This window comes from Salmo salar, chromosome 05 (assembly GCF_965601325.2).
Source record: "Salmo salar chromosome 05, fSalSal1, whole genome shotgun sequence".
Taxonomy (NCBI): Eukaryota; Metazoa; Chordata; class Actinopteri; order Salmoniformes; family Salmonidae; genus Salmo; species Salmo salar.
The window spans coordinates 50,467,038-50,481,882 of record NC_138295.1 but is presented as its reverse complement, the minus strand read 5'-3'; the positions used below and the strand labels follow the sequence as shown (position 1 = coordinate 50,481,882).

The 14,845-nt window shown below is 41.3% G+C and overlaps 1 protein-coding gene across 1 annotated transcript in view; it reads left to right on the top strand.

The window, feature by feature from the left end:
• LOC106604995 (melanin-concentrating hormone receptor 2) overlaps positions 1-14,130 on the top strand; it is a 29,716-nt gene extending 15,586 nt beyond the window's left edge. Inside the window, exons 3-5 of the mRNA XM_045717726.2 lie at positions 11,821-12,015; positions 12,984-13,103; positions 13,650-14,130. Coding sequence (XP_045573682.2) covers positions 11,821-12,015; positions 12,984-13,103; positions 13,650-13,974 — 640 coding nt within the window. The 3' untranslated portion in view covers positions 13,975-14,130. The remainder of the gene's footprint in view (positions 1-11,820; positions 12,016-12,983; positions 13,104-13,649) is intronic.
• Positions 14,131-14,845: the final 715 nt, after the last annotated feature.

Here is a 14,845-nt window from a genome sequence, read left to right as displayed (position 1 = left end):
GAACTGGAATATGTTCCGGGTAGCCTCCGAGAACAACATTGACATATACGCTGACTTTGTGAGCGAGTTTATAAAGAAGTGTATAGATGTTGTACCCACTGTGACTGTTGCAATTCAACGGCTCAAACATGAGACGTATGTCGTAGGGTCTACAGACAATCAAGGATTATAAAAAGAAAACCAGCCCCGTCGTGGACATCGACCTCTTGCTTCCAGACAAATTAAACAACTTCTTTGTGCGCTTTGAGGACAATACCATGCCACTGACGCGGTGTCATCGTGAAGTGCTTTGAGAGACTAAGCAATCGCCATCACACTGTACACTTCCCTATCCCATCTGGACAAGAGTAATACCTAATTAAGAGTGCTGTTCATTGACTACAGCTCAGCATTCAACACCATAGTGCCCTCCAAGCTTGAGTCTCTGGGTCTTGACCCCGCCCTGTGCAACTGGGTCCTGGATTTCCTGACAGGCCGCCCCCAGGTGGTTAAGGTAGAAAACAACATCTCCACTCCGCTGATCCTCAACACTGGGGCCCCACAAGGGTGCGTGCTCAGCCCCCTCCTGTATTACCTTTTCATCCATGACTGCGTGACATGCGCGTCTCCAACTCAGTCATCAAGATTGCAGACGACACAACAGTGGTAGGCTTGATTAACAACAACGATGAGACAGCCTACAGGGAGGAGGTGAGGTCCCTCGGAGTGTGGTGTCAGGAAAATAACCTCTCACTCAATGTCAGCAAAACAAAAGATGATTGTGGATTTCAGGAAACAGAAAAGGGAGCACCCTCTATCCACATCGACGGGACAGCAATGGAGAAGGTGGAAAGTTTTTAAGTTCCATGGTATACATACCACAGACAAACTGAAATGGTCCACGCACACAGACAGTGTGGCGAAGAAGGAGCAACAGCTCCTCTTCAACCTCAGGAGGCTGAACATTTTTTTACAGGTGCACAATCGAGAGCATCCTGTCGGGCTGTATCACCGCCTGGTACGGCAACTGCACCATCCAAAAGCGCAGGGCTCTCCAGAGGGCAGTGAGGTCTGCACAACGCATCACCGGGGGCAAACTACCTGCCCTCCAGGACACCTACAACACTCGATGTCACAGGAAGGAAAAAAAGATAATCAAGGACAATAACCACCCGAGCAACTGCCTGTTCACCCCACTTCCATCCAGAAGGCGAGGTCAGTACCGGTGCATCAAAGCTGGGACAGAGAGACTGAATAACAGCTTCTATCTCAAGACCATCAGATTGTTAAACAGCCATCACTAGTACAGGGAGCCGGCTGCCTACCTCAGACTGGGGTGAAGGTTCACCTTCCAACAGGACAATGACCCTAAGCACACAGCCAAGACAATGCAGGAGTGGCTTTGGGACAATTCTCTGAATGTCCTTGAGTGGCCCAGCCAGAGTCTGGACTTGAACCTGATCTAATATCTCTGGAGAGATCTTAAAATAGCTGTGCAGCAACACTCCCCATCAACCTGACAAAGCTTCAGAGGATCTGCAGAGAAGAATGTGAGAAACTCCACAAATACAGGTGTGCCAAGGTGGTAGCGTCATACCCAAGACGACTCGATGCTGTAAATGCTGCCAAAGGTGCTTCAACAAAGTACTGAGTAAAGAGTCTGAATACTTATGTAAATGTGATAGTTAAGTATTTTTTTAATAATTCGATTTTTTTTTAAATCTGTTTTTGCTTTGTCATTATGTACATACAGTTGAAGTCAGAAGTTTACATACACCTAGGATCACCACTTTATTTTAAGAATGTGAAATGTCAGAATAATAGTAGAGAGAATTATTTATTTCAGCTTTTATTTTTTTCGTCACATTCCCAGTGGGTAAGAAGTTTACATACACTCAATTAGTACTTGGTAGCATTGCCTTTACATTTTTAACTTGGGTCAAACATTTTGGGTAGCCTTCCACAAGATTCCCACAATAAGTTGGGTGAATTTTGGCCTATTCCTCCTGACAGAGCTGCTGTAACTGAGTCAGGTTTGTAGGACTCCTTGCTCGTACACGCTTTTTCAGTTCTGCCTACATGTTTTCTATAGGATTGAGGTCAGGGCTTTGTGATGGCCACTCCAATACCTTGATTTTGTTGTCCTTAAGCCATTTTGCCACAACTTTGGAAGTATGCTTGGGGTCATTGTCCATTTGGAAGACCCATTTGCGACCAAGCTTTAACTTCCTGACTGATGTCTTGAGATGTTTCTTCAATATATCCACATAATTGTCCTCCTCATGATGCCATCTATTTTGTGAAGTGCACCAGTCCACTTCGTGCTTCACGGTTGGGATGGTGTTCTTCGGCTTGCAAGTCTCCCCCTTTTTCCTCCAAACATAATGATGGTCATTATGGTGAAACAGTTCTATTTTTGTTTCATCAGACCAGAGGACATTTCTCCATGTGTAGTTGCAAACCATAGTCTGGCTTTTTTATGGCGGTTTTGGAGCAGTGGCTTCTTCCTTGCTGAGCGGCATTTCAGGTTATGTCGATATAGGACTCGTTTTACTGTGGAGATAGATACTTTTGTACCTGTTTTCTCTAGCATCTTCACAAGGTCCTTTGCGGTTGTTCTGGGATTGATTTGCACTTTTCACACCAAAGTACGTTCATCTCTAGGAGACAGAACGCGTCTCCTTCCTGAGCGGTATGACGGCTGCGTGGTCCCATGGTGTTTATACTTGCGTACTGTTGTATGTACAGATGAACGTGGTACCTTCAGGCGTTTGGAAATTTCTCCCAAGGATGAACCAGACTTGTGGTCTACCATTTTTTTCTGAGGTCTTGGCTGATTTATTTTGATTTTCCCATGATGTCAAGCAAAGAGGCACTGAGTTTGAAGGTAGGCCTTGAAATACATCCACAGGTACACCTCCAATTGACTCAAATTATGTCAATTAGCCTATCAGAAGCTTCTAAAGCCATGACATCATTTTCTGGAATTTTCCAAGCTGTTTAAAGGCACAGTCAACTTAGTTAAACTTCTGACCCACTGGAATTGTGATACAGTGAATAATAAGTGAAATAATCTGTCTGTAAACAATTGTTGGAAAAATTACTTGTGTCATGCACAAAGTAGATGTCCTAACCAACTTGCCAAAAGTATAGTTTGTTCACAAGAAATTTGTGGAGTGGTTGAAAAACGAGATTTAATGACACGAACCTAAATGTATGTAAACTTCTGACTTCAACTGCATATGTGGGAAACAACCATTCCAGCTCTGCATATTTTGCTGCGAAGAGATATTTACTTCATTTGTTTTGGTACTGGGATGGTCGCAGGTCCAGGAATGGCTGAAGAATTGTGAAATTTACCTTGAGCTTACTCTGCAGGTAGCCCTACTGGGTGATTTGAAAAGTCCTAGTCAATCCATCAGTAATATAATAATACTTTTAGCAAAAATGTTATCTTTAATTTGTAATCTGTAGAAACTATGAGAGCAGAAGGTTCCGAACTTTTGTGAAACATCACAGCATATTTGGAAAATAGATGGCAAATAGAAAACCAATATGGATGATGTTAAGTGATAGATGAGAGGGGTTGAGTGGAGCTGAAGGGTGGGACTAATAGCAACAAGATGACTAATGTAAAATATACTGTGTTCGTAAAATGTATATAGGTTCCGAACTTCTGTGAAACAGCACAGTTGAAAAATACATGGCAAATAGAAATCAAACTGGAAATAAATGGGTGGGGTTGAGGGTAGCGGAAGGATATGAGTAAAAAACAAAAGATAACTATTGTAAAATAGATTGTGTCCGTAAAATGTTCAGTGCATTCTGGAAGTATTCAGACCCCTTGACTATTTCCACATTTTGTTATGTTACAGCATTATTTTAAAATAGATTCAATTGTCACACAGAATGTTGTGAAAATTCTGTGCAACTTCCAGCGTCCATTTACTGTGAACACTGTGGCTGTTCCCACTTTGATTTAGGTCTAGGCATCCCGTCAGTGGGACACCTGTCGACAACTACCGGTGAAATTGGAGGGTTGGGCAATTCAAATAAATAATCATAAAAATTATGGATATTAAACATCTAGGTATATACAAGTGTCTTATATCGGTTAAAAGCTTAAATTCTTGTTAATCTAACTTCATTGTCCGATTTAAAATAGGCTTTACAGTGAAAGCATGCCATGAGATTGTTTGAGGACGGCGCCCCACATCAAAATATTTTTCAACCAGCACATGCGTCGTAAAATTATTAAATATTCACTTACTTTTTGAAAATCTTCCTCTGATTTGCAATCCCAAGGGTAACAGCTACAACATGCATGGTCGTTTTGTTAGATAAAATTCTTCTTTATATACCAAAAAGTCAGTTTAGTTGGCGCCATCGATTTGATTAATCCACTCGTTCAACATGCAAAGAAAGGAATCCAAACAAAGACTGTTGACATCTAGTGGAACCCACAGGAATTGCAACCTGGGAGCTGGAATCGCATAGGACCCATAGCTTCCATTGAAAGAGCATGGGCTCTCCCCCCAAAACAAATCTGGGTGGTTTTTCTTTGGATTTTCTCCTACCATATCAATTGTGTTATAGTCTCATACATTATTTTAACATTTCTACAAACTTCATTTACTTTGGGCAGGTCAGTCAGACAGGAAGTGGAGAAAAATAGACCCTAGCCTGAAGAAGCTTTAGTTTTAACAGTGGCCAAATAGGCTACTGTGGCTATTTGATCATAATGTAGGCCTACCATAGTAGCCAACCATCAAAAACAATGGAGAAAATGCATCCCATAACATTTTAACATGGAAATAGCAGTTCTATCATTCAGCCTACAGTAACAGCCAATGTGTGGTGTCAATGTAGGCCTACATTCCATGAGACTTTAACCGGTTTACCCACTTCTCCTTCAGACAAGGAGGTGGTTGAAATGTTGTGTTGTTTGATGCAAGAAACCACTTTACAAAATAAAATGCATTATTATTCCCATAGCATTATTACAGAGAATCAGACAAATTATTATACCCTCTCCCTACACATGTTGTGTTCTTGTGGGAAGCAATCACTCCCCTATTGCTGACTACAAATTATCTGTAACTGGGCTAGTAACTCAGTAACTAGGAAAGGATATGAACAAAATGTGCACAGGTGGCTACGGGCAGCCCTTGCTTTGATCTCAAAACAAGCGCATTTACTCACGACCACAGCTGTAAACACAGTCCAGTTCAGAGTAAATAGCACAGATCCATACAGTATATGGCAATGGTCTATTTGCATATAGGCCTACTGCAGCTCTGATTGGTTATGCAACACTGGTCTCTGTAGAGTAGGGGCTAAGTCTTGCACAATAGAATCTTGTGCCGATGCGTTCTGCCTGCTACATAATCTCTTGCATAGTTTGTTTTGATTCGGTATGTTGCATTGAAATTGGCTAATATTGCATTCATTCGATCACTATTGCCACAGTAAAGGGAAACGTTGATAGTGTTAACTAAAGGGGAAAACTCTAGAAAGTTGAGTGAAGTTCAATCTAGTGCTTCTCTCCATGGGCTGATATTTCTTCTGCGCTCTGATTGGCAGTCCAGAGGGAGCTGCATGGCAGTCTTGGGGCTACTGTGCACCCACACATGCGTGCAGCTTAGAGGGAACATTGTACATCACAGTGAATGTTCTCATTGTTCATGCACCATGGGAAAAAAACATTTTGGCATGGCAAATCCAAGCTTGACATTGATCTGCATTGACGTTGTCACATGCCTTAACTATGGCCAGAAGGAGGGTGGCACAATCATGGGGATGGTGGTCGTATACCTTCCTCCTCCATGCTGAAAAAATGTCCTCAATAGGTTTGAGGAAAAGAGAGTATGGGGGCAGGTATAGGGTCACGAATCTGGGATAGGCCCAAAACTGTGCCTGAACCACTTCTGCATGGTGGAACCTGACATTGTCCCAAACAATGACATAGGTGACCCGTCACCTTGACAAGCCTGCTGAATTTCATTAAGAAACCTAATGAGGTGATCAGCGTTGTAGGATCCAAATAATGGCCTACGTCCTACCACACCATGTTAGAGATAGCTGCACACATGGAGATGTTTCCCCCACGTTGTCTAGGCACTTGTACGGTCGCCCGTTGGCCGGTGAGGTTCCACCCACCGCGACGAGTTTTGGCCAGGTTGAAGCCCACTTCATCAACAAAGATATTCTTGTGATGATTCACAGGAGCATCAAGCACCATTACCCTCTAAAAATATATTTTGGTTAGTTCTTTTTACAGTATAGTTCCAATATGATATTGTGAAGTATCATGGGCATCAAATAGTAACAGTAATATAGTATATAGTGCTGCACCTGAACATACTCGGCCCGCAGTTGTTTCACCCGGTCATTGTTTCTCTCGAAAGGCACCAGGTAAATGTGTTTCATAGATACCTGGTGCCTCTTCAAAAGGCAGGCGATTGTTGGTAGGCTGATGGATGCCACATTGGCAAAGATGTCATCGTTCTCCTCAATGGCCTGCTTAATTTTGGACAGCTGTATGTCATTCCTGGCCCTCACTATTTCCACCACTGCCCACTCCTCCTGGTCGGTCAGCACACGGCCACGGCCATCACCATTGGGCCTTCTGTCAATTCTGAGGGTAGAACTGAGTATACTGTCAATAGATCGCACTGTAAGAATACTGTAGCATGTTTTGTGAATTTACAATATGTCATTTACTGTAAATCTAATTGTAAAGCATAATGCATATTCTGCAGATTTACCGGTTTTCTTGGCGAAATGTTCTCATGATCGAATTGACCTTTGATCTTTTCAGATTGGGTTGAACTAATCTGGCAGCCCCTGCCATGGTAAGGCCTCTGTTTAAAAACCTGGGCAAAAGACTCGCTGGCATAAAAATAGGAATGAATGATCAGTTCACGAAGGAAATTGCAGAATTCTGTACCCACTATTCAAAGTGAATAGAATAAAAGGGAAACGTGTAGCACTCGTTCGATAAACTGTACATTGTAGAAACTATCAGAATAGTAAGGTTCAGAACTTTTGTGAAACATCACAGCACAGTTAAAAAAAATGGATGGTGTTCGAAGATAGGCGGGAGGGGTTAAGCGGAGCTGAAGGTTGGAACTAAAAACAAACAAAAGATAACTGATGTCAAATATACTGTGTCTGTAAAATGTATATAGTATGTACTGTATGAGCTTGAAGTAGAAACCTAAGTGTTGTAGTCCATTAGTTTACTCCAATTAGGGAGGGGTGGTAGGGTTATGGGAAAATAATACAGGAGTAAACTATAGAGTAAACTAATATACAATATATATTTAAAATAATATATATATTTATACAAATATTTATTGGGGATTGGAAATGATGCAGACAATTACATTGATAGAAGCTACAAAAATATAAAAGCAGCATGTAAAGTGTTGGTCCCATGTTACATTAGCTGAAATAAAAAATCCCAGACATTTTTCATACGCACAAAAAGCATATTTCTCAAAAAGGTTGTGCACACATTTGTTTACATCCCTGTTAGTGAGCATTACTCCATTGCCAAGGAATTCCATCCACCTGACAGGTGTGGCATATCAAGAAGCTGATTAAACAAACAGCATGATCATTGCACAGATGCACCTTGTGCTGGGGACAATAAAAGGTCACTTTAAAATGTGCGGTCATGAGGAGTATTTCTGTCTGTAATAAGCCATTTTGTGGAGAAAAACTAATTCTGATTCATTTCAATTGACTGATTTCCTTATATGAACTATAACTCAGTAAATTCTTTGAAATTGTTGCATATTGCGTTTATATTTATGTTCAGTATATTTGAAATAATAAAGCTCAACCCCCCAAAAATAAATACCTTACCGTGAAATGCTTACTTACAAGCCGTTAACCAACAATGCCATTCAAGAAATAGAGTTAAGAAAATATTTACTAAATAAACTAAAGTAAAAAATTACATAAAAAGTAGCACAATAAAATAACAATAACGAGGATATGTATACGGTGGGTACCGGCACCGAGTCAATGTGCGGGAGGTACAGGTTAGTTGAGGTAATTTGTACATGTAGGTAGGGGTAAAGTGACTATGCATAGAGGGTGTCAATGAAAATAGTCTGGGTGGCCATTTGCTTAATTGTTCAGCAGTCTTATGGCTTGGGGGTAGAAGATGTTAAGAAGCCCTTTGGACCAAGACTTGGCGCTCCGGTACCACTTGCCGTGTGGTAGCAGAGAAAACAGTCTATGACTTGGGTGAGGTGACTGGAGTCTTTGACAATTTTTGGGGCCTTCCTCTGACACGTACGCACTACCCTCTGTAGCGCCTTACATTCAGATGCCGAGCAGTTGCCATACCAGACGTTGATGCAACCGGTCAGGATGCTCTCGATGGTGCAGCTGTAGAACTTTTTGAGAATCATATGAAAAGTATTATGAGCATTGCATTGGGAAAGGTATTTCTAGATGAAACACTGATGAGGTTTGGTGAAAAAGTTACTGTGTTATTTTGATTGTTGTACTTAATCAATTGAAAACGTTCTTAATGTAAAAAAAAAAACACTTTTTATGACCTGTTTAGATTTTTATACTAAGAGTTGTTCAATTTTACCACATAGTACCAAAGCGATAAAAAACTAAATAGTCATGTCTATATGATTTCTATAGGTTTCCTATGGAAGATTGAAAGTATAATTTAAAACGAGATATTTCAAGTTAACTTTCTCTGATGAGCGGACTTCCAACCATCTTTGTGGTACCATTTGAAAGTAGAAACTTCCTAAACATTTTTTTGCAGTGGTGGTTATTCATGGAGCCAAGGGAAGTCAGGCTTCCCCAAAACATTGACCAAGAAAAAAAACATATAAAATAATTTATCTTTATTCTCTCTGTGCTTCATAATGTTCCTTCAATTCGCAAGAGGCTGAATGTATCTCACCAGAGAAAGCATCCGAGCCAGCGAAACAGCGTCCCTCTGTATGTATGTGTAGCCCATATATCTAACGCTGTCTGGTCAAAAAGAGTATGACATTGTTGCCCCCTGTAGCATTGAATGCAAGGGAAGCCAGTGAGCATTTGGCCTCCCTTGATAAAAAAAAGTATAAAATTATAGCCAATCAGCATTGAGCTAAACTGAGTGAGCTCAACAGTGAATGGTCGTGGGGCACCAAAAAAAAGTGTCAAGGGAAGCCAATTTGGATTTGGCTTCACACCAATCACATCACATCGAGCGCAAAATGCAATTGACAGAAAAAATGTGCATCTCGTTCTGTTGTTGTCCTCAGGTGGCTAGCTATCTAAACTTGGCCCTTTCCTAAATTAGCCATGGATGGAGATAGGGATTTGGACTTGTGGTTTTACTTAATTCTCCGCACTGGCCAATGCTTATAACGGTGATTCTGACCCAACCTTTAAATTCATACATGGCCTGAGAGGATGGAAGATCAATATGTAGCTAGTTGTAGTAGGCTGATGTTAACTAGCAAGCTCATTGTTGCCTATGAAAGGAACTTAGGCTAGTGAGCAAGCATTTTAGCCAGGTAGCCTATGACAACAAAAACTATAAGCGTACTGTATGACGGAGTCATAGACCGTTTGTCAACATGAAAGAGAGGAGGATGACATTGGCGTAGGGTGAGTCAGCGTTTTTTCTACATGAATGCACGCACGTACGCTCGCACACACACACACACACAGAAATCAGAACCATGGACAGCCAAATCATATTTAGCTTATGTTGATTGGACTAAATTGTTTTTGGTATCTTTTAGTTGTTACAGTATTAGACTAAGCATAGGTAATTTGATGATGTTGAAATGGTACTGGAAGAGTGGAGGCAGCTCCTGTTTTCTTTGCGACTTGCTGTAGGTCATGTAACTCTCTGTGGTTCTAAATCAATAGTTGTTTAGTAGTCCGAAAATGTCGGAAACATTAACTTGCTTGAACTGGCTGGGTTTCTGTAGGTCATGTAGCTGTTTGTTACATGCAATATGGTTTGCGGATTTCACCGGACAGAGGTTGCTGTCTTGTTTTGTGATGAAACAAAGGTGTGCCACTGTGTCTTCTTATTGTCTTGGCCTTAGGCCTATATATCACGGTCGCAAGGCGTATTAACTAACAGGTCCTAGAGAAAACAACAAAATTATCACAACACGTGTAATATGGCTTTTTGGGGGGTTTGGCTACCCCAGGGTATTTTTTGATTTTTTAAATTAGAAAATAGTTTGACAACCCTGTTTGTAAGCTTTTAAATGATATCAATCTCAACTGTTTATCTTTTCCAGAGATGAAGACATGGATATCTCATGGTATGGTGGGGTATGCAAAATAGGGTATCTTTGAGCACCTTTATCTCTTGAATGTTTTTGCATTCAGGTCCAAAAAGTCACTTTCTGAGCACTTCAACAATGGGCAAATATGTATGGAAGGTTTTGTTCCAATCAAAAGGGATGCTGTCAAAAAGTGATTGCATTCAAATGGATTTACCCATCAGCCAGGCTAACACTCCACTGTATTGCATTTAGTACAGTACTGTTCCTAACGTTTCCTTTCACAGGGGTTGCGGTACAAACGTTCCATGATGTGATTGCATTCCTATTTATACTTCCATAGAAAACTGAAGTACGTAATCAATAATGTCCTTTAGTTTTCCAAATTGCTGTTACACTTTCTATACTTTATTTACCATCCAATCCAGGGCCATTTCTAGATGTTCTACACTGGTTTAGTTAAATTCACTCGTATACAAATTGCATACAAAATGCCAGAGTCCCACTAAAAACATGCACGATTTTTCAAAGGAGGTAGCATAATTTGGAGGGAAAATCAATTTCCCTCAACTTCTTAAAAATGATATCTGGCTCAGATTAGGAACAACTAACAGATTAACTGATTTGTGGAAGTTGAATAATTCATGGGTTTTCTTTACCCTGAATGCCCTGTTTCTAGTGATATGCAGATAGTGTCTTGACCTCAGTTGTATAATTGATGAGCGTAGCGGCCTCCATGTCAGTGTCCAGTTGGATGCTTCTACACCTGCATTGCTTGCTGTTTGGGGTTTTAGGCTGGGTTTCTGAACAGCACTTTGAGATATCAGTTGATGTTAGAAGGGCTTTATAAATAAATTTGATTTGATGCGGAACCCACTGACAATCCTCTCTAGCTAACTGTTCTGCTCATGATCAAAGTTACCTTTCCATTCGTTCCAAGCCAGCACATGATGAAAACTCAATCGTCTCGCCCACAATCTCTACACAGTCTCATCTGCACTGTATTACAGACAGTAACAAAGTGACCTTACCTGACTTTGTATAGATGGGTTAGCTGACAATGTCACGAAAACAATGTGCACGCTTCAATGGGGCAGAAGTCTGTAAATTGTTGTGATTCTGGATGGCTAGTAACAATGACACGAAACTGCCATGCGGGAAATAAAAGTGTCTCATTTCAGCTACTATAGTTTCATCTCGTTCTTGACACTGTTTTGTTTTGAGGTGTTTGATTGATTTCATGTCAATCCTAATATGGCTCCAATTCGCTAGCTAGCTAACCAACCAACAACTTTAACAATGCATTTGAGAGACAACAAGTGATCGTTGTGCAAATGTATTATGTTTTTTTGTAAACATTGAAGACAAAATATCGTTTACATGTAGTCAACATTCCAAAACCAACCTTGTCGGTTTTGTTACTAAACAACCAACCCTTCTATAGATTGTTCTGTTGTAAGTCTATATCTGCAAGGATATAAATTAGGTTATTTAATGGGGATGTATGTTTGTGGCATATAGTCGGTTTAATTGGTCAGTTCCTCACATTGATCTATTAATTGTCTCATAGGTACCTGGCGGTGGTGCACCCGTTCCGTCTGATGACCCTCCGAACCCGCTCTAAGACCATCTGGATCAACCTGTTTGTGTGGGTGGTGTCATTTGTCATGGTCCTTCCCGCCTGGGTCCACTCCAAAGTAATTCGCTTCCCTGATGGACTGGAGAGCTGCTCCATGAACCTGGTCACTCCCAAAGAGGTGCTCTGGTAAGGTCACAACCTTGACATAACATCAAATCAACATTGAATTAAGGTGGATATTTAATTGACTTGACTAACATGATTTCAACATGGGGTAAACCAGATCATGAAATCATGTTGTTGGTTTGCTCTTGAATTAAATGTTCAATGCTGAAAGAAATATGAAATCTGATGTTAATAGAACTTGGAGTTAATATATATTTGTCTGATGGGGTCAGAGGTCAGATGAGTCCTGCTGGTCTCTATATCATGATCCTCTACTCCAATGTCATATTCCCCCCCCCCCCCCCCCCCCTCTAACTAGCTTTATAAACAAACCATGCACATGTTATTGGCTGGGGAAATTAATGGACTCCTGCAGAAACTGTTCTTGGAAATCCAAATGTCAATTAAATTGGTAGAGGCCTTTTAGGGCGGAAAAAGGCAGAAAAACCATCGGAGGAACCTGTTCTCGAAAGTAGAGCTGCTTTCAAGCATAGTATTAATCAGTGGTAGAAAAATGAACACCAACTACTTGAGTGCTTCGTTAATCACACCCTTCACTGTAGTTACTGTAATCCTGGGGACACTTTTAACAGTGTGAAAATTTGTTTAGCTACAGTTCTTACATTCTATCTAATGATCAAACGTAGCAGTGGGACATCCCACTGGGCACAGACATCAGTTCAATGTCTAGTTTCGATTGACATTTGGTTGAGTCAACTAGCGTGAAATCAATGAAAAATGTAACCATGTCATTGGATTTAGGTTAAAAGTTGAGTGAAAAAAAGATGAAATGCCCTTACTTTCTGCAAATCCAATTATATTTCCACATTGATTCAACATTGATCACATATATTTTTGGGGTTGAAATTATATGGAAACAACATTGATTCAACCCGTTTTTGCCTAGTGGGATGGTACTGTAGCTACTGAAAGCTGATACACATCTTCTCTCTCTCTCTCTCTCGCTCTCTCATAAATCTCCCCCCCAGGTACACCCTCTATCAGACCATCACATCTTTCTTTCTGCCCTTGCCCCTTATCCTCACCTGTTACATGCTGATCCTGTGCTATACCTGGAGGATGTACCAGAAGAACAAGAGGGAACGGCGGTGAGTCATGCCCGCTGGCAGCTGCCCAGCGGGCACACATGGGCGTGCATAGAGCAGGCCTGAATAACGTAATACCCTGGGCAGGGCGAGATCCTATGGTATCTCTAGTGGCAGAGAGCGTGGTCAAATGTAGTCGTGGTCATCAACCGTGGCAGAGCCTGATAGTTACTTATATACACAGAGACACACAAAGGTACTAGATACAGTAAATGTGAGGCACTAGAAATAGAGATGCCCACAGGTATGAAATTACAGGTTTTGGTGGGTGTTCTAAAAAGAAATGACATTAAAACAGTTCTATGCTGGAGAAATCTAACGGAACCATGACCTCAATTCAGTAATCTAGTCATTAGCCGTCTGTTTTTCTGTGGGTAGAAATTGAGCCTGAGGACAAGGTTATCCACTCAGTAAACCAAAATTATTGAAACAAATTATAGTGGGAATGACTTATCTGATGCAGGAGGGAACTTCTTGATTCATGCTTCTATGCTGGTCATTATTGTCACTAACCCCTGCCCCTGGTTCCTCTCCCCTCCTCAGCTTCAGTGCTAACAACCAGTCCAGGGACCGAGCCATCCGCCTCACCAAGATGGTTCTGGTCCTAGTGGCGGTTTTCCTGGTGAGCGTAGGGCCCTACCACATGCTCCAGCTGGTCAACTTAACACTGCGGCGGCCCACGCTGGCCTACTACACCTGCTACTACCTGTCAGTGTGCCTCAGCTACGCCGCCAGCAGCATTAACCCTTTCATCTACATCCTGCTCAGCGGACACTTCCGTCACCGACTCACTTACCGCAAGCCGACCAGCAGGCCTAGTGTTGAGAGGGAGCCTTGTGGGCCCCAGGTCCGTACACCACATTCCAGCTTCTGACAGTCCCGTCCTCAAAGCAGGCACACACACACATACATACGCACACACATGGATGCATGCACGCACACAAGCGCATCCCCACACATGCGCACACGCGCACACACACACATACACACATACCACCACCATTATAGCCTATCCTCAGCACACTGCCTGTGGCATTACCTATGGCAGGAGAATGACCTTTTGGTCAAGGATTGCTTTAATTTACATTGTGGATTGACTTACACCTCAACAGGATCAGAGTGTTATTATTTATTTTCTATTATGGTTTTCAAATGGACTGTACGGTAGAATACTGTAGTTATTGTATTGTAAAGTAATTATGTTCACATGAGTAGTTCCTGCTGTTAAAGAAAATACATATATTGCTAATGGATCAGTCTCATGGGTGGTTAGCATAACACGCTAGGGGTTATTGCCTGTTGTTAGGATATTTTTGTGTTGCCATCTTGTAAAGATACTGTACTTGTATTCAGAAAATGGTTCAAATTTCTCATGGTGGCAAGGCTCCATCCAGAGGTGGATTGGGATATTGCAAGGATCCACTATCATTTTGGATTCACCTGAATTCGGCTGACATTACCTTCACTGTGTATTTTAATGTATAGCTAAAAAAAAATAAAATAACACATTTTAAGTGTTTTCCATTAGCACATAGTTTGGCATTTGTTTTCAACCTAAAGTTAGTGCTATATCATTAATTGGTGCATTGATTGTGATGTGTGGGACTTTGAACACAGAAACATCTGTTCTACTGAACTGTATCTACTGCTAACAGTGCTGAGTGAATAAACATTTATTACAGATAGACTTAATGCTAAGCATTAAACTGGAATCACTGGGATCGGTCCAGGGTGTTTTGGTATTT